This window comes from Biomphalaria glabrata, chromosome 2 (genome assembly GCF_947242115.1).
Source record: "Biomphalaria glabrata chromosome 2, xgBioGlab47.1, whole genome shotgun sequence".
In the NCBI taxonomy this organism is placed as follows: Eukaryota; Metazoa; Mollusca; class Gastropoda; family Planorbidae; genus Biomphalaria; species Biomphalaria glabrata.
In genome coordinates this window covers 65,085,070-65,103,901 of record NC_074712.1, presented here as the reverse complement: position 1 = coordinate 65,103,901, position 18,832 = coordinate 65,085,070, and the positions used below count along the sequence as shown (strand labels likewise).

The following is an 18,832-nucleotide window of genomic DNA, read 5'->3' as shown; positions in this document are numbered from 1 at the left end:
CGACAATGTGTAAGACCCATTTTCACGTGAACTGAAATCATCTCGTGCATCTCACTCTAATCATAGTGTTACACCATTGACACTAAGACATTACCATCCTCAATCTAATGATTGTCTCAGTGTTATCATTGGCACTAAGACATTACTATTCTCAATGTAATCATTGACACTAAGACATTACCATTATCAATCTAATCAATAACACTAAGACATTACCATTCTCACTGTTATCATTGACACTAAGACATTACCATTCTCACTGTTATCATTGACACTAAGACATTACCATTCTCACTGTTATCATTGACACTAAGACATTAACATTCTCAATCTAATCATTAACACTAAGACATTACCATTCTCCATCTAGACAAAATTTACATGGTCACAGTTTAAAAGTGAGTAAAGCAACAAACAACAATTAAATTTAAGAATCTATATTCATTACCCAGCTCAAATACAAACAGATGCTTAGATAATAATAAATAATTAATAATATAAATAAAAAATTAGTATAAAAAATATCAATAGTGCAACAACTTGTATTTTTTTTTTTATTGCATTTGCACAGTAACAGAACTGGTATAGAAAAATACAAAAGACATAAATGTGGGAGCCACCGCTGGGCCAAAGTAAAAACACAGCATATTTGTATTTTTTTAAGCATTGTTCACCCCAGCAGCAGTAAATCCCTACATGGCAAAATAACAAAGCAAAATTTGAGTAATGGTTTAATAATAATAATGATGCTGAAGATAAAAGATGAGTGCAGTGTTTTCATAAACCCTATTACAACCTACTTTCCTCTATGGCAAAAAGGTGCCTGAGTTAATCTTTATAGTGCTTACAGGAGTACCCCGTTACGCCATCCTTGAAGATACCATTTGGCATGCAGTCGCCCCCCATGTGGGATAATTTTCCAACCCATCACAGCTGTTGAATAAGTATTTCTTCTATACTACCCACACCAGCCTCCAGCAGAACATTTTTTTAAGGTAGTTCTGCCAGTGTATGAAAGTTTGGTGAGAACTACTGCTTGGATATATATATATATATATATTTAATATGAAACTTGAAAAAACTTCTTTTTTGAAACAAAACTAAATATAACTTTTATTACAACATAACACTAACCCTAATACTAACCTAGATGAAATGAAATAAATCTAGTAGCAATAATATAAAATGGTATTTTAAACAAAATCTAACTCACTACAAAAAACCTGTCTGTACAGTTTCAGATCCCTGGGTAATTTGCATTACACTAGACCATTTTTGTAATTTCACCATCCTCACTGCATATCCGCCAACCAATCGCTAATTTCTCAACGTTACCTTGGAAACACCCACACACACACACTCCATAACACTGCTATACACATTTTTATGAACATACAAAATATAAACATTGTATAATTATGTCTTTATATAACTTTTGTTTTATAATTATTTTATCTTTACTAAGTAATTGACTAAGTAATTGTAATCATCGTCCTAAATATAATTTTGAGATCTTGTTTTCTAGTCTTAACATTACGAAAGATAACAATCTAAAAGGTTAATAGTTATTGAGCTAACAAACTAATATTAGAAAATGGTAAAATAAAAAAATCACTGAATACAATATATTTACAGGGTGCGTCAAAAAAAATGTATACACACTTTGAACTGTCATAGACAATTTATTTCCCGTTCTACAATGCTAAATTTCAGCACATGGAAAGCTTAATGTCTAATTAAAGTCAAAGTCATCAAGATAAGGCAGAGGAAATGGTTGGGAGGGAGGGGGTCTGTCAATGAACGTTGAATGGTGTAATATTGAGTTCTTACTTCCTGAAGTACTCTAGACACGTGACAAGACAAACACTATACGACTGACTTAAGTCCGTTCAGCAGACAACATGAAGTTTATTTTACTATAATAATAATAATATACTGCACTCCTTGTTAGTGCTACAAGTCAAGAAATAATAATCCTATCCGCATAACAGCGGTATCAAAAGTATCCAATACGTTAACAACAAATCATGTCTGCATCTCAGCGGGCAACACTGTGTAGAAATATAGATTAACTAATACATGTCTCAAAAGACCACTGGCAACAACTGCCCACAAGTTACTTTCTAACTGAAATTACTACAGACTTTTCTAAGTCGCTACTGTCCATCCCGGACTAAAATATACTTGACCACTCGGTCCAAAGAATAACACTTGACTTCTAACTTGACTTCACTTGACTGCTTTACTTGACTGACTGACTGACTTCAAAGTCAACTTTATTCATTCTACTTCCTGTTTTCTACATTAGGAATTCCACGTGTCTTTTAAACTATTAACATGATGTGAACTTTAGATCATGCAATGTCAACTAAGACTGTGACATTACGCCCTTTCCCTAAAAAAAAAAAGATTTTGTAAAAATCTTTTGAAATTTAAGTAATAATACTATTATATGTATAGTCACATCTTTTGAGAGAGAAATAATCCATACAAATGTACAATGTGTGCTATAATCTCTGGCACATGTCTTATCATGCCATCAAAAAATTTGATGAGACTAATATATGGTCTCATTTGACCTTACAATATTTGAAAAAATATTTGTCTGTGTAGACAATACTCATAGTTGTCAACATTACTCAAAAAGCAAGTGTTTCTTTACACAAAATTTCAAAGTAAATTCTCAATTTATCAAAAGAATGCTTTCAATATTAATTTTACAAAGGAATGAGCAGCCATGAAAAATGCTCGTATACAAATATACTTAGTTTATCCCATCAGGTTACATAATCAAATGAAAAATATTGACAATGGTTACATGGTCAAATGAAAAGATATTGACAATGTTCTTTAAAATAAATCAATGCAAGTGAAATGTATCTATAATAAATATTTATGTTGTCTCAATGGTTTATGTACAAAAATAATGGCAATGTTTTGACAATGCTACTAAATCATGAAAGTCAAGAAAATATATTCTTTAATGATGATTTATGAGGAACATATTTAAATCATCAAAGTCATAAGCATATTAAAGCATCAAGGTCGTTATCATGAAATTCATTTGGCTCATATGTCTTACTGTGAGCACAAGTTCTTTTAACATAAGTGTAAGTTACAATCTTCTCTCGAAAAAATGAATCAGCTTTTCACGTTATGTAACATCAAATATGTTACTTCGAGCCATTAATAGTGCTCTAATAGTCTTCATCACTCAAATACAATGTTCTATTCAAAAATCAAATATATTACTTTGAGCCATTAATAGTGCTCCAATAGTCTTCATGAATCAAGTACAATGTTCTTTCAAAAATCAAGTATATTACTTCGAGCCATTAATCATGCTTCGATAGTTTTCTCATATCCATACAATATTCTTCTCAAAATTAGTGTTATCATCACATAATATAAAATATACTGCTTGAGCCATCAATAATGCTCCAAAAGTTTTGTCATTAAATACAATCTTCTCCTCAAAAAATATCAGTGTCTACATCACACATCATCAAATATATTACTTCACGAGCCATCAATAATGCTCCAATAATTTTCTCATATTAAATACAATCTTCTCAAAAAGTCAGTGTCTACGACACACATCAAATGTATTGCTTCACGAGCCATCAATAATGCTCAAATAATTTTCTCATATTAAATACAATCTTCTCCTCAAAAAATCAGCGATTACATCACACATTATATATATTACTTCATGAGCCATCAATAATGCTCCAATACTTCTCATATTAAGTACAATCTTCTATTCAAAGATTCAGTTTGCATTACACAGTATCAATTATTTTTCAAGCCATCAGTAATGCTCAAATAGATCTCACTAATTAAATACAATATTCTTTTCAAAAAATCATTGTTTGCATTACATATCATCAAGTGTATCGTTTCAAGCCTCGAATTAAGCTCAAATAGTCTTCAAAACTGATATGTGGGAAAAAATAAATTCATCAGTGAAGATCAATGTCACAGTCATATCTATACAATTTACAAAGGTTATGTACATTTGAAAAAATGAAAAATACATTTCAATAAATAGTGTCACATACTCAGGTTTTAATATGACTGCGTTCTGTTCAAATGGACTCTTGGAAAAATAATTTACGCATATGCAAAAATTGGGCACATATGACCTTTTGAAGTGTCATGTGTACAAATACAATCAAAGTTATATGTAGAATATGGCATCAACAGATTCAATGAATTACACTTGTACTGGCTAATGAGTCCTTAACGGTGCTAGTGTTATGTAAAATAGTGTGATAATTATAGTTGTTGACTTATGTGAACAATGTCATTGTTTAGTTATATTACTGATATTTAGTGATTTTGTGATGGTGTTGTATCCTATTGTATAATAAACAAGATTGTATGTTGTGCTGCCCTATGTCTAGCTTGCTAACTACTAGTGTCATGTGTGTTTCCAGTTCTAATGTTACTGTTTCGTGATGCGTTGTCCAGCCCGTTTGTAAGTAATGGATAGGAATTATTTTCTGGAGTTGAGTTCATGAATGCTACATGTTCGTGTTCGTGAGTGTCGATGGTTGCGGCTGAGTTGTCATAACTGCTAGGGCGTCTATGGATTCTATTGTTGCTGTTACTTTGCCATCTGTTTGAAGTATTTCTGTTGTATCTGTTTCGTTCGTAGCCATCACGTCTGGATTGTCTGTGATAGTTCTGAAAGTTGTTGGTATTGTATTGCTGTCTTCTTTGATAGTTCTGGAAGTTGTAATTATCGTTGTTGGTGTTGTATTGCCTTCTTCTATCATTAGGGCTGTAACTTTGGGTTGCTCTGCTGTTTCTTCTGTTGTCATATTTATTGTCTCGATATGTGCCACTTTGATACTGGAAAGTGCTTCTGTTGATTGATCTACATTGGCTCTTTATGTGACCCTTTATGCCGCAGTTAAAGCAGGTTTTATTGTTGCTGCTGTATTTGAATTTACTTGAATCAGTGTTAATGGTGGCAGCTATTTGATGGTCTCTTCTGTCGATGGTGTGATTGGGATGGCTGTCTTTGAATAAATTCAGGTTAGTTATGAGTTCTGTTTCGTTTTTAATTTTCTTCTCTTTCAGGAAAGTGAAAATGTTGTCTGTAACATTCAATAGTACACTGTCAATTAAGAACATATCAATGATTTGGTCTGGTCTCGTCATATCACAGTTGGAGAGTTCAAGCCACTTTAAGATATTTTGCTTAATTTCAAAAATAATTCTGTTGTAATCACCGTTCTTTTGCAATCTGATGTCTCGAAAGAGTTTTCTGTAGTGGTCCTCGGATTTGCCAAAGTGTTCGAGGAGTCTGTTTTTCACAGCCTTGTAGTCAGTCTTTTGTTCAGGTGTCAGGGTGGCTATTATGTTCAGCGGTTCACCTGCAAGATTGGCGAGTAGGTGCTTGGCCATATCTCAAGGAGACATGTCATACGTTGAGGCTATGTGCTCAAATTGCACAATGTAGTTTTCAAGAGTTTCGTTTTTCTCATTGAACTAATGGAACTTCGAGACGTATGGTTTGGCTTGCTGTGTCAGTGGTTGTAATATGTTCGGATTCACTTTTGCAGCTTCCAGTTTAGCTAACTCAACTTTTCCCTCTATTTCTTTCATTTCTTTCTGATGCGCTCTTTCTGCCGCTCGTTCATCTCGTTCCGCTAATTCACGTTCTTTCTTCTTTAATTCATCCAATTCTCTTTCGATAAATTCTCTTTTCTTTTCACCCTTCAATTCCATTTCTCTGGCCAACTCCAAGATTTTATCATAGGTAGACATTGTTGATAGGTATGGGTTTAGGCTTCAAGTGTGTATAATGTCAATAAATATTAAATAATCTTCAACGTGTATAAAGTCAACAAATATATAGGATTCCAATCTGTATGTAGTATTAACTGTGTAGTGAGTGCTTAGTTATCAAAATACAAATAATAATGTCTCACTTTGCATGTATCTTTGATATTTAAATAATAGATGGCCAATAAATGTGTTGAGTTTGTAATCAATGTGTGCCAAATACAATGTACAAATGAGTCAATAGTAATAAGTGTTGCGTCAAAATGTACCAACAAAATAATCAGAGTACGAGAAATGTGTCAATACAAAATAAGTACAAGAGCTCAAAAAATAAGGCTCTAATTCAAGTGATAGTATATATGTACACAATATTATTACTTCAAATATATCTTTGTAACATGTTATATGTGCAGTGAAAAAATGAAAAAAAAATTAATTAATGAGAGAATAAAGAGATAAAGTATAGGTGACGAACACAAAAACAATATAGATAACAATACAGTCTGCTTTAAAAGAAATCAATAAATAGAAGACTTTGACAAGAGAATCACAGATATGTAAATACAAGACTTACACAAACAAACAATATGAATACAAAGAGAAATCACACTACGATTGTACAAACAAAACTATATACCACTAAACAAAAAATTTCAAAATGATCTAGAAGTCCCTACCGAACAAGGCTGGTCTACTCAGACCTTATTAGGACTAGGAGAACAACAAGAAAATCCCTAAAGATCCCTATCAGATGAAGTGAAATGGAACGGAACAAATAAATTGTGCCGATTCAGTCTCAAAACATAAGACAGACCCACGCCGACCGCCCTTTAAGGTAACAAATATAAAAAATGAAAATCAATTTAATATGGTTCCAAGAGTTATCAATCACTAACTCTATATATAATCAACTTCAATTACTGCTATACCACAGCAAAATCAATGTACTTTATTAATCATATGAATATATTCAATCCTTAATTATAACTTACAGACTTTTTTTTGTAGACTGATGTAGATTAATCCTCTCTTGTAGCTTGTCAAATACAAATACAGCTTGAGTAGTTCAATAATAATCCATGGGTAAGGTAACTAAGTAATCCGATTGAGAATACACATCAATGTGAGCATCAAAGTAGTAGTAAAATAATCCAGTCATATGCCATAAGATGGCTCAAATGCTCAAGTAATGTCAAAAAATATTTCCTCTTGACCTTTACAATTAACACAAGTCCAACCAGGTAATCCAAATAATCCAATAAGATAATCCAAAATGTAAGTGTAGTAATGCAGGCATGTGTTATTTCTTCGTCGTACAACGATGACTAGGAGAGTGCCAATAGGTACAAGTTAGTCCAACTTCAACGTCAAAGATCAATAATCCAAAAGTACTTGAACATTCGTATAAATAATCCAACAGTACTTAAGTGGAGAACTTCAGCTTAGATAATCCAAATATGTAAAGTCTCTGAAAAATTAGAATGACCATAAGTGAACAGAGGTCTAAATGGAGGACCTTCTGTATAGCAATGTAAGGTGAAACCTCGACAATGCAAGAGCGTGTCAAAAGTTGGTGATGAGCGCTCACGTGGAAACGATGTATCATCTATCTTCAGGCGACGCCTTGAATTTTACACCCACACAAATGTATCAGCTGTCTTCGAGCGAAGCCTTGAGTTTTTCACCCACACAAATGTATCAGCTGTCTTCGAGCGACGCCTTCAGTTTTTCACCCACACAAATGTATCAGCCGTCTTCGGTTTCTGCCGATGGTGATGTCTCAAGATGTCGACAATAGTGGAGAAATAGGCATTGACCAGGTTTAAAATATACATATAAGATCCTTTTTTGTCCAGTAGATATAATGGTCAGTTTGTAGACTTCATCAAGCCCTAACTTGAGAACTGCTTGGTCAGACACAAACTGTGAAAGATGGAATGTGATAATATGAATATATATATATGAATACAATATTAAAGTGCTGACTTATTTATTACTAAAGCATCTCCAAATTTTCTTTTGCTAAGTCTTTCTTTTAACCAACTGGTGTGGCACAGCAGTAGGCTCTTTTTTTTTTCATTGCAAGTCTATGGTTATTTTTTAAAAATCTTTTTGTCTACCAACACTCTTTAAACTATTTCCCAGGTGGATTCCCTACTTTAAATTTCTGTCTGTTAACATTTCAGCAAAGGTACAAGATATGAATACATTGCTTATGTCCTGAGAATGTTCTGCATTAGACACTTTAGGCCTTCTCTGCTACTCTATCACCTAAATAAATTAAGTTATGCTTCTTTTCCTTGCTCTTTGTTTCACTGCCAAGTTTGATACGTAATACAAAAAGAGTCAAAGGAATTCATCAGATTAATTTAATATTTAAAAATAGAATTGACTCACCATTAGCTGTCCCAATGAATGAACCATAATGTCAGGTTGACCATTAACCCTATCTTACTGTACCAGACATTCATGCTTGTTAGTTTAGCCTAAAGATAACAATGGTAGTGATATTTAGCTGCAAACATTTTACTAAATTTATATAACTGGTAATAAATTATTGTTAAAACAAAAGAAAGTCCATAGAAAAGAGATACAAATAAAACATAAAACAGTCTAATTTAAAACTAAATAAAATGATTAATTAACACATTCTTTTTAAGACTGGATGGCTGCCTGGTTGTGCAGTATGCACACTGGATTATCTTTCACAATGGTGGGAAGCGTGGTCGAGAGGCCAAGTGCGCTTGAACTTGGCTTGGCTACCTAGAAGGGGGCTCGAGGTTCGACACCCGACTCGGGCAGAGATGTGTTTACTGAGCGCCCAAAGGCAGCACAGAAAACCAACTCCTAGATACCCCCTCCCCCCCACCGGTCCACAAATGAGATTGGACCAAAAAGCACTCTGAGCATGCTATAAGCATGAAAGTAGCGCTATATAAAAGCTATAATAATAATAATAATGGTGCCAGGTTCATATTCTGCCAGCTGACATCAAACTTTTGAATTCATTTGTCAGTAATTATATTTTCTTTTTTTTTTTTTCAATACAAGCCTCATGCAATAGCAGTCTTTAACTTTTTCTTTATTGTTATAAATTATTTTAAGCAGAAGAATCTAATGAAATATACTTACAAAACTTCCTTTAAGATTTCAAGTTAAAAGTTGTGGGTGAACATCATCCCAGGGTATACCAGGACCTATACAGATAGAGTGGTCATGAGTCTGAAATACAAATAAAGTGATTGTGTCTAAAAAAACTTTTTTCTTTTATTAATCAGAGTTAATATGTCATCTAGGTATGTCAAATAGATAAGTTGTCCAACCTGTAGGTATGTCTGACAGATATGTCATAAAGAGTCTTACAGTCTAGTAATGTAACATGCTGACAAATTTTTTCTTTAGAATCTTAAGGGGAGGGGAGGGAGGTAAGAAGAGTGCTTTTAAGAAATTATTACTCACTATGGTTTCAATTACAATGGTCAGGTCAGTTCATCAGGGCTGATCAATCCAACATAAGATCCACTATTTGGTAATTTACCTACGCCACTGTCATGCTTTAAATATTTCCAGCCAATAGAAGTAAATTGAGTTGTATGTGCTGAGAAAGGAAGACAAAAAAATGTTTGTAAAATGTTTCACATATTTTAGTTGTTCCTTCAGAGTTGAAGATAATTTACTTCCTAGTCCTAACTTCCAGCAGGATGACAGCAGGCAGGGTATTAACCCAGGACCATCGAGAAGTCCAAACAATATACCACACAACCAGGCAGCCAGCCTGTATGTATTATAAGTGTGATTCAATATGTTATAAATCTATATTTTATATATGTTATAAGTGTGATTCAATTTGTTTAAAACTACAAAATTCATTTTTTTTTTAGGTTTACTGTTTTTGACAGTCAAAATAGTGGTTTACATTTTTTTCCCACCATTTAAGAATTCCGATTACAATACAAAATTTAAAAAAATAGAAAAAAAAACCACATACACACATACAAAAGATTTGTAAAAAGCCTTGGCAGTCACATCAAACATTTTTTCAAAACCAACAACATGCATATCCTTGATACAAAACACACACACTGGTCATTTTAGCCATAAGAGATGTACCTGTTACCAGATGTACCAGTTAGGTTGATTGGCTGTATTGTTAAAGATTAAAAGCAAACCATTATCCATACAGATCTAGTTTCACTAGAGAAAAGATTTTTTTTCTTGGTATCCAAATTCTTATATATAAGATTTCTATAATGTGTCTTCTTTCTACTATAACATGCTCAGTACACTTTTATTGTATAAATACGGTAAGGGTTATATAATTTGGCTCTAAATGAAAGATTTACCTGCTTTCCATATGAAGGGAGGGAGGGGGGGGGGGCAAACATTATAGTTTGGGTTCTAATGCAGTCATAAGACCATATCTAGTATGAGTCGACAGTAGAAACTTGCAATTAGATTCCATTATAGTTTCGGTTCTAATGCAGTCATAAGACCATATCTAGTATGACAGTCGACAGTAGAAACTTGCAATTAGATTCCATTATAGTTTCGGTTCTAATGCAGTCATAAGACCATATCTAGTATGACAGTCGACAGTAGAAACTTGCAATTAGATTCCAAGCAATAGTTCTACAAGTATATAGTGAATTTAAGATGTAGCACATAAATTATAATTTCCAAAATCTAAACATAATTTTTCTATTGCACAAAGTTATCCAGCTAGAGCTAAATTTTAAAGTAAGAGGCAATTCACAGTTGGAAACATATGAAAATATAAAGTAAAAATATTAATGTCCATCATGCATCAGGTTTAATTACAAAATGAGGATACTGAACACTTCAAGAACTTTAAATATTTCCTTTTCCACAACCAAGGTAACCAATCGAGCCTAGTAGGAAGCGTGGTCAAGAGGCCAACTACGCTTGAACTTGGCTTAGCTTGGCTGCCTATGAAGGGGGCAAGAGGTTCGACACACAACTTGAGTTGAGTTGTGTTTACTGAGTGCTTTAAGGCAGTTAGAAAACCTACTCCCACTGGTCCACAAATGAGATTGGACCATAGTGCTCTGAGCATGCTATAAGCATGAAAGTAGCACTATATGAAAGCCATAATTTATTTATATAGTAAATATTTAGGGTTAGAAACATGCTTACAATTCAAGTAGATTTCCTTATTGAATGACACTACAAAATGTAATCATGTATAATCAGGATACTCTTCTTTGTTTTTATTATTCATTAACTTCAACAGACCTACTTTTTTTTCAGTGTCAGAGCAGAAGCACCAACAAATGTTTCATTTTTTTTAATCTTTTTAAAAAAAAAGACTCACAACATAGCAAGTAAACTGCTTTACTATCGAAGTTAGTGGAATTAATTTAGGTGAATAGATAGTTCCAAACAGGATGCATGCCATAGTTTTACTTCTTCTAGACTTAATCATTATTTCAATTTATCAGACAATAGTTACCCAGATAACGATCCTGACTGCCAGGTCGTGCAGTTTGCGCGCTGGACTGTCGATCGGATTTATCGATGGTCTCTAGTTCAAACCCTGCCTGCTCCCATCCCCCTGCGGGAGGTTTGGACTAGGAAGTAAACTATTTTCAACTCTGAAGGGACATCCGAAACATGTAAAACAATTTACAAACATTCCAAAGATAAATACATGTTAAATTAGTTATAACTTATGAAGACATATAGCTATTGACATAGTTTTGATTTAAATTTGAGGATAAAATGTAAAAACAAAAAAAACCTTCATTAAAATTATAACAAATAGATAGTTGTATATTCTATAGCCCCATTTTCTAAAAGATCAATAGCAAATATTCTTTTTTTATGCTTTGTTTAAGCCTGCTTAGCATACTTTATAAAAGTGCATAATTTGACTATAGTAAGTATTGCTTATAATATTAGCCTTTTCTTGCATCAAAGTAAATCAGAAATATTATTTTAAAATCAATTGTTGATTTAACATAATCATCAATTTAGTGGCTCAGAAAAGAAAAAATGTCTGAAAAAATGATTATAATTTTTAGAATAGTTGCGGATTAAAATGTAATAAAAATGCCTTTTAAAACTTGCAATCTATAGGGCTTGCTAATAAAAATACCAAAGAGTGGAGATCTATCACAATGTGAGAAATGGCGAGGCATCACTTTGCTGTCAGTACCAAGCAAGATTTTTAGCAGAATCCTACTAAACAGAATAAAGGGAGCATGTGATGAACACCTAAGGGAAGAACAGGGCGGATTCAGAAAAGGGAGATCTTGTGCTGACCAAATAGCTACACTCAGGATAATTGTAGAACAATGTGTCGAATGGCAATCTCCTCTCTATGCAACTTTTGTTGACTTTGAAAAAGCTTTTGATAGTGTCGACAGAGAATCTATTTGGACTGTAATGAGACATTATGGGATCCCCAATAAAATAATAACCATAATCAAGAACCTTTATGATGGTTTCACCTGCCAAGTAACCCACTGTGGCAAGCTGTCAGAGGAATTTCCAGTCACAACAGGAGTCAAACAGGGATGTCTTCTTTCACCACTCCTGTTCCTTCTAGTACTGGATTGGGTCACAAAAGAAGCCTACTCTAACGCAGGGAAAGGAATCCAATGGACTCTCATACAAAAGCTGGAAGATCTGGAATTCGCTGATGACATAGCCCTATTATCACACAGACTACAGGATATGCAAGAAAAGGTCACAGCTTTAAGCGAAGTAGGAAAAAGAGTAGGCCTCAAAATAAACCACCAAAAAACTAAAGTACTTAAAGTAAACAATAAACAAAGTGGAGACATAGTACTGAATTCTCAGACAATAGACCAAGTAGAAAATTTTATATACCTTGGGAGTGTAGTCAGTATATCAGGTGGAACAGATGAAGACATTAAACGCCGTATAAATCTAGCATGTCAGACATTTACACAGCTAAAACCAACCTGGAAATCTCCTTACATCTCAAACAAGACTAAACTAAGAATCTTTAACTCTAATGTCAAGGCTGTCCTACTGTATGGTTCTGAAACATGGAGAACAACTGAAGCCACAACAAAAAAAATACAGACCTTCATCAACAGATGCCTGAGAAATATCCTAAAAATACACTGGTATGACAAAGTAGAAAACACCAAACTGTGGGAGATGAGTGGACAGAAAAATATAGAAGTGCAGATCTTAGAGAGGAAGTGGAGATGGATTGGTCACACCCTTAGAAAAGATACCAGCAACAGAGCTAGGAAGGCCTTAGAGTGGAACCCCCAGGGAACAAGACGCAGAGGAAGACCAAAAAGAACATGGCGACGCAGTGTACTTGAAGAAGCAGAGAAGACCGGGAAGAGCTGGGACACCATCAAAAAGCTAGCAAGAGACCGTGGAGAGTGGCGTGTTTTTGTCGAGGCCCTATATTCCATAAGGAACTCAAAGGAGTGATGATGATGATGAATCTATAGGGCAGATGATGTAAATGTCATCTGTTTCAGTGGCCTACAGTTATAAAGGTATCATGATATGGCCAGCACAATGATAAACCTTCTTTACTTCCCCAACTAATGTCATTAGAATTGCATGGACTTGAGGCACTCTAAGATCCTGAAATTCAAAAACAATCTTCACCAAGATTTGAACCTGAAAACTCTAGCTTAAAAGCAGTTGCACTTAACCACTTAGCAAGTCCCCCCCCCCCACATTAAAAAATCAAATGTTCCATTTTGAATCAGCACATCATCATTTGCAGAGAGAATTGCTGCCAATCTTTTGACTATACAGGATATAGCTAGCTTAAGTACAATAGAGATAACTTTATTCAAGAATTTTTAACTTTGGCTGAATGTGCATTGTGACAAGCTAATTCAGGAACTGGCTTATACTGTAATATTTATTTAAATATTTTAGACTAAAATTACAACTATTATACACTAAAATAAAATGTTATTTCATTCACTATGTCATTATGTTATGGAGTGTTTACCCTGGCCCAGCATCCTCCTCCTTTTGCAGCATTACATGTACTGTAATCTTCAGGGGCCCAAAGACTTTTTCCAGTGATGTAAGCCTCCAGAGAATCATATGTCCTTGGATAATGGCAGCTGTGAACAGAATCACTTTTGCATAACACTTTCCAAAATGTACAAACTATTTAAATATATTAATATATGCCTTTATTCTAAAAACAACCTCATAATAATATACTTATTCTTTTAAAAGTTTCATAGAATTTATTACATGCTAGATATCCTTATATGTTCACCTAGATGTCTACAAGCTAGCAGAGCTGTTTGTTAGAAAGTTGATTAGGTCTTTCCAAACTCAGCCACTTTCAAAACTTAATAAATAGTGAACAATACACAAGTTACACCTAAAATAAAAATGCCAACAAAAGAGCTATTCAGGCTTCAGATGGGAACCCACAGACACAAGGCACAGAGGAAGACCAAAAAGAACAGGACAAACACAATCTTCATATCTTCTAGATTACAGGCATTACTTCAAAATAGAATATAATTATGTCCTATGCATTTCATGATCTATCTAGTCAGGCATGTTAATAAGTTACTTCAACTCTACTAAGTCATTGGTTTTCCTGGCCGATTGAGGCATCCCATTCCCCCTCTCTAATGGCATTAGGGAAAATTGAAAATAATTATGTGGTGTTGTCTTTTTATCTGTTTCTATCTCATCATCACTAGTTTTGGGGAGTAAAAAACTTAACCAACATACCCAATAGCATAAACAGATTTAGCTCATTTTTTTTTTTTTATCTTTTAAGATGTCATGAGCAATATCCCATCCTCCATCATGTGCTATAATTAAAATATTTTTAAAAGCCATTTAAATCCCAAGCCCAGGTGAAAAAGGAGGAGGGTTTGGTGTGGGGCTAGCGACCCCCACCCTGTAAAACCACTATTGCTACAGAAACGGCAAACTCGACACACCAGGTGGGAGGAGGCTTCAGACATTGCCGATCATTATGGAGACAGCTTGCCGCCCAATGCGCCGAACGGCGCGGGAGGACCTAAGTCTAAAGTAAGTTTAAATCTAATGCATTTCTCAAAGTCTGCAAATAGAGAGATAAACAAAGATGTCTGGTAAATGTTGTATGCAGGCCTTCTAACAGAACTAATAATTTCAAAAACAAAAATGATTAGGAAAATATGACCCTAAATAGACAATCTGTTGAATTTCAATAATCAATTTATTTATGAACCATCTGGTTTATTATATATTCAAAAAATATTTTGATATGTTTAAAAGCTATAGAAGATTGTCCTTATGATCACTTGAGAAAAAATGTCAATATACATTAAAAGTCAGAATACTTTTTATATCATTTCTACAATGATTCACTATAGAATAAGTGATGCCTTGTGATGACAAGAAACTAATCTTTAACTCTTGGACAACTATCAGATACATCCAATATGATCTGGTAAAAACAAAGATCTTCACTTTTTCCAAAAATATACAAGTATTATTATACAGTATGTCTTATAAAGATAGTATAGTATAAAATGTAGACAATTACCTTTATAATAAGTCCCAAGATAAGTTAGGAATTCAGTATTTTTCGTGGCTGTGCAGCCCCAGCTGAGACCTACATATTTATATAATCAACACTATAGCCTCTCTCATTCCATATCTGATGAAGATAAATTAAAATTAGTTGTTAGATTTATACAAAGTCCCTGTGGGGCTGAGGGGCATACACCAGTTGGCTACCTTTCAAGGGGCTGGATTTAGAATTCCAGTAAGCACCACACATTTTCATAAATTTTCAATTTAGATTTGGCTTGAGCTATGTTGCAGAAAGGGTTAAGTAAGGGTTGGAAACAGCATGGAAATCTTCTCCCAAATACTGCTTCTCCCCACATGTTCCCCAAAGAGCTTAAACTGAGCACTGAGCAAGCTTTATGTTATGATAAACCAAAGAAAAATAATAAATAAATAAACATCTAAATTTCATTCAACAGAAAAGTAAAATCTAGACAGTCAACTGTTAATTAAGGCTAGTAGAAACTAGAACAAATATATTCGTTTTGTAGAGTTCATTTTCAAGAATGTTTTTTTTTTTATGTTGCTATCTTGACTAAGGCTAACTCATTTGACACAGAGGGCATTTCAAACCCAAGCAAAGGGGCATAGCACTTGTAATACATATTAACATAAACTTTTTCATATAGAGTTAAATATAAATATCTTTATATTATGAACTAAACTGTGTATGTAATAGAGACCAACAAAAAAACAAAAACAGTCTAGAGAAAACCAATACATAAGACCATAGAAAGTGTAGGGGCAGCTACGGAAACTTTCCCCAAAGTAGTCTATTGTTAAATTATGCCTTCTCTTAGCTCCAGTAATCCATCCCTTCTTTGTCTACTCAATCAATCATATACACTCTGGACTATCGTTTAGTGGTCTCCATGATCCTAGGTTAGACCCCTGCCTGCTGCCACCCCACATTTTCTTGTGGGACGTTCAAGCTAGAATGTAGTTGTTTTCAACTCTGAAGGAACATCTGAAACATGTAAAACATTTTTACAATAATCAGAATGGGTCACCACAATTTAGATCATGCACACATAATAATTCCAGACTCATCATAGATAATCAGTAAGTCAAAGTTAATAAGTAAATACTGTTTGCATCAGTTTAATTTAACTGAAAAAAACAACATTATTACATTATAATATATATATCATAGAAAAAAGCAGTTTTAAAATCATAATCAAGAAATTACTATTTTTCTCAAATTTACCTTAATTATAAATAGTCTAAGATTTCATTCCCTTGAATCTCTGGATAGTTGACAAAGTAGTTTTGAAGTTGCCTAGGAAAACATTTTTTTTTAGGAATTAGTTTCAAAAAGATCAAACTCATGCCTGTAATAAACCTTCCTCAGTTACCAGTACTATAAAAAAAAAATCCTGTGTTTGGTACCATGGGGTCAGTTTAAGCTTTATTAGTCTCATTGTAATTTTTTCATTTATGTTTTGAATTCTCTTAATTAAATAACATTAAATCTCTAAAATCAGTGGCCTGACTTTAAACTTATCTGTTTGTTTCTAGTGTAACAGTGTAAGCTTACTTTATCAACTCTATGCAGTCTCATTTATTCTATTTTACATGTTGTTGTTTTTTTATTTGCTTAGTTGTTGCTTTTTTTTTTTTAAAGCATCAAATTTACATAAAGAAAAAAATAATATCTTTTTGATGTATTTTTTTTTCTGCCTTTTTATTATGTTTTTCTTTTAATAGGCCTACATAGTAACATAGATCTCTATATATTTTGAACTTCCAAATTACAGCAGTTTTTTGTTTAGAAACCATAATGATATTATGCTTAGACTTAGACTTAGGTCCTCCCGCGCCGTTCAGCACATTGGGCGGCAAGCTGTCTCCATAATGATCTGTCACTGGCAATGTCTGAAGCCTCCTCCCACCTGGTGTCCACTGTTCTGAGGTCCTCCATGAAGGTGTGTCGCCAGGTAATACGAGGATGTCCCTGTTTGCGCTTTCCTCGTTTTGGCTTCCATGTTATCGCAACTCTTGGTGTGCGTAATTCATTTTGACGTAGAACATGTCCCGCAAATCTCATGCGACGCTCAGTCACAACCTCACTAAGTGTTCGACTCCCAGTTCGGCATAGGATTTCCTTGTTTGAGATCCGGTCTGTGTAACTGACTCCCAAAATCCGTCTCAGCCATCTCTGTTGAGCCACATTTAGTCTTTTCTCAATTTTGACAGATGACTTCCACGTCTCACATGCATATGTAGCAGTTGGAATGACGATTGTGTTGAGAAGGTGTATTTTTGTCTCGAGTCCAATTGCTTGGCTAGTCCAAATAGGCTGCAGCCTTTGGAAAATGCTCCCTGCCTTTCCTATTCGACATGCTACATCATGGTAAGCATCTCCATCATTTGTTATGATGCTGCCAAGGTACGTGAACTTGTCCAGCTCTTCAAGCTTTGACTCGCCAAGTCTGACGGGGACACCCTTTGCCTTATATCCAACTCGCATAATTTTAGTCTTATCCAAGTTTATGCGGAGGCCAATTTTGGGTGCCTCTCTGTCTAGGCTCTCCGTCATTTCTTGAATGCATTTATTTGTAGCCCCGAGTAGTGCAACATCATCAGCAAAGTCCAAGTCTGCTGCACCCAGACAACGCATATCTCTGAGTACAGTAACCTGAAGTATCTGCTGCACCCAGACAACGCATATATCTCTAAGTACAGTAACCTGAAGTATCTGCTGCACCCAGACAGCGTATATCTCTGAGTACAGTAACCTGAAGTATCTGCTGCACCCAGACAGCGCATATCTGAGTACAGTAACCTGAAGTATCTGCTGCACCCAGACAGCGCATATCTCTGAGTACAGTAACCTGAAGTATCTGCTGCACCCAGACAACGCATATCTCTGAGTACAGTAACCTGAAGTATCTGCTGCACCCAGACAGCGCATATCTCCGAGTGTGTTTTTTGTTCCTAGTCCAGGACAGTTGGACTTTTTTGGATATATATAGTCTAAGTGTGGACTCTAACTATTTTTCTGTATTATAGTGCAAATAATGTAATTAAACATGTTCTATGTCGGTAAAGTGGCATTCTGAATCTTATTTTGTCGTTGTATGTGTCATTATAATATATCATTTTAAATTTAAATGGTATTGCCCAGGACTTGGGTACATTTAGCATGACACATAGATCTACATATATTAGAGAGAAAATGAGTCTTGGACTGCACATTACCAAATTAGTTAATTTAATTAGGTTTGGACAAAGATGTACATTAGATTTATACAGATCTAGAGTCTAGTATAATTCATAACATGTTATTGTTATGATGACTGGTAATCTGATTATAATTATGACATGCCACATGGTGTAAAATAAAAATGATAAGATTCAACTTGGCAAAATTTAAGTCATTGCATGACTAGATGCATGACGCGTAGGACATAATAATCTTCTTTTTTTCAAAGTAACGTCTGGGGACTCTGTATTTTATAAGATAAGAAGATTCAACAAT

General features: G+C 34.3%; 1 protein-coding gene across 6 annotated transcripts; it reads right to left on the bottom strand.

The window, feature by feature from the left end:
- Window positions 1–237: 237 nt before the first annotated feature.
- LOC129924807 (probable ATP-dependent RNA helicase ddx42) lies at window positions 238–16,085 on the bottom strand. 6 transcript variants are annotated; one of them, XM_056022005.1, is made up of 6 exons: window positions 15,326–16,085; window positions 13,772–13,889; window positions 9,256–9,394; window positions 8,929–9,018; window positions 8,194–8,282; window positions 238–7,719 (listed from the first exon to the last, which is right to left on the bottom strand). In XM_056022005.1, the coding sequence occupies exon 6, from the start codon at window positions 5,413–5,415 to the stop codon at window positions 4,411–4,413; it is 1,005 nt and encodes a 334-aa protein (XP_055877980.1). In that variant the 5' UTR covers window positions 5,416–7,719; window positions 8,194–8,282; window positions 8,929–9,018; window positions 9,256–9,394; window positions 13,772–13,889; window positions 15,326–16,085; the 3' UTR covers window positions 238–4,410. The 6 variants fall into 6 exon arrangements, with proteins under 6 accessions (XP_055877980.1, XP_055877982.1, XP_055877979.1 ...); XM_056022007.1 differs by lacking the exon at window positions 15,326–16,085 and having other exon boundaries at window positions 13,745–14,306; XM_056022004.1 differs by lacking the exon at window positions 15,326–16,085 and having other exon boundaries at window positions 13,772–14,306.
- Between the last annotated feature and the right edge of the window lie 2,747 nt (window positions 16,086–18,832).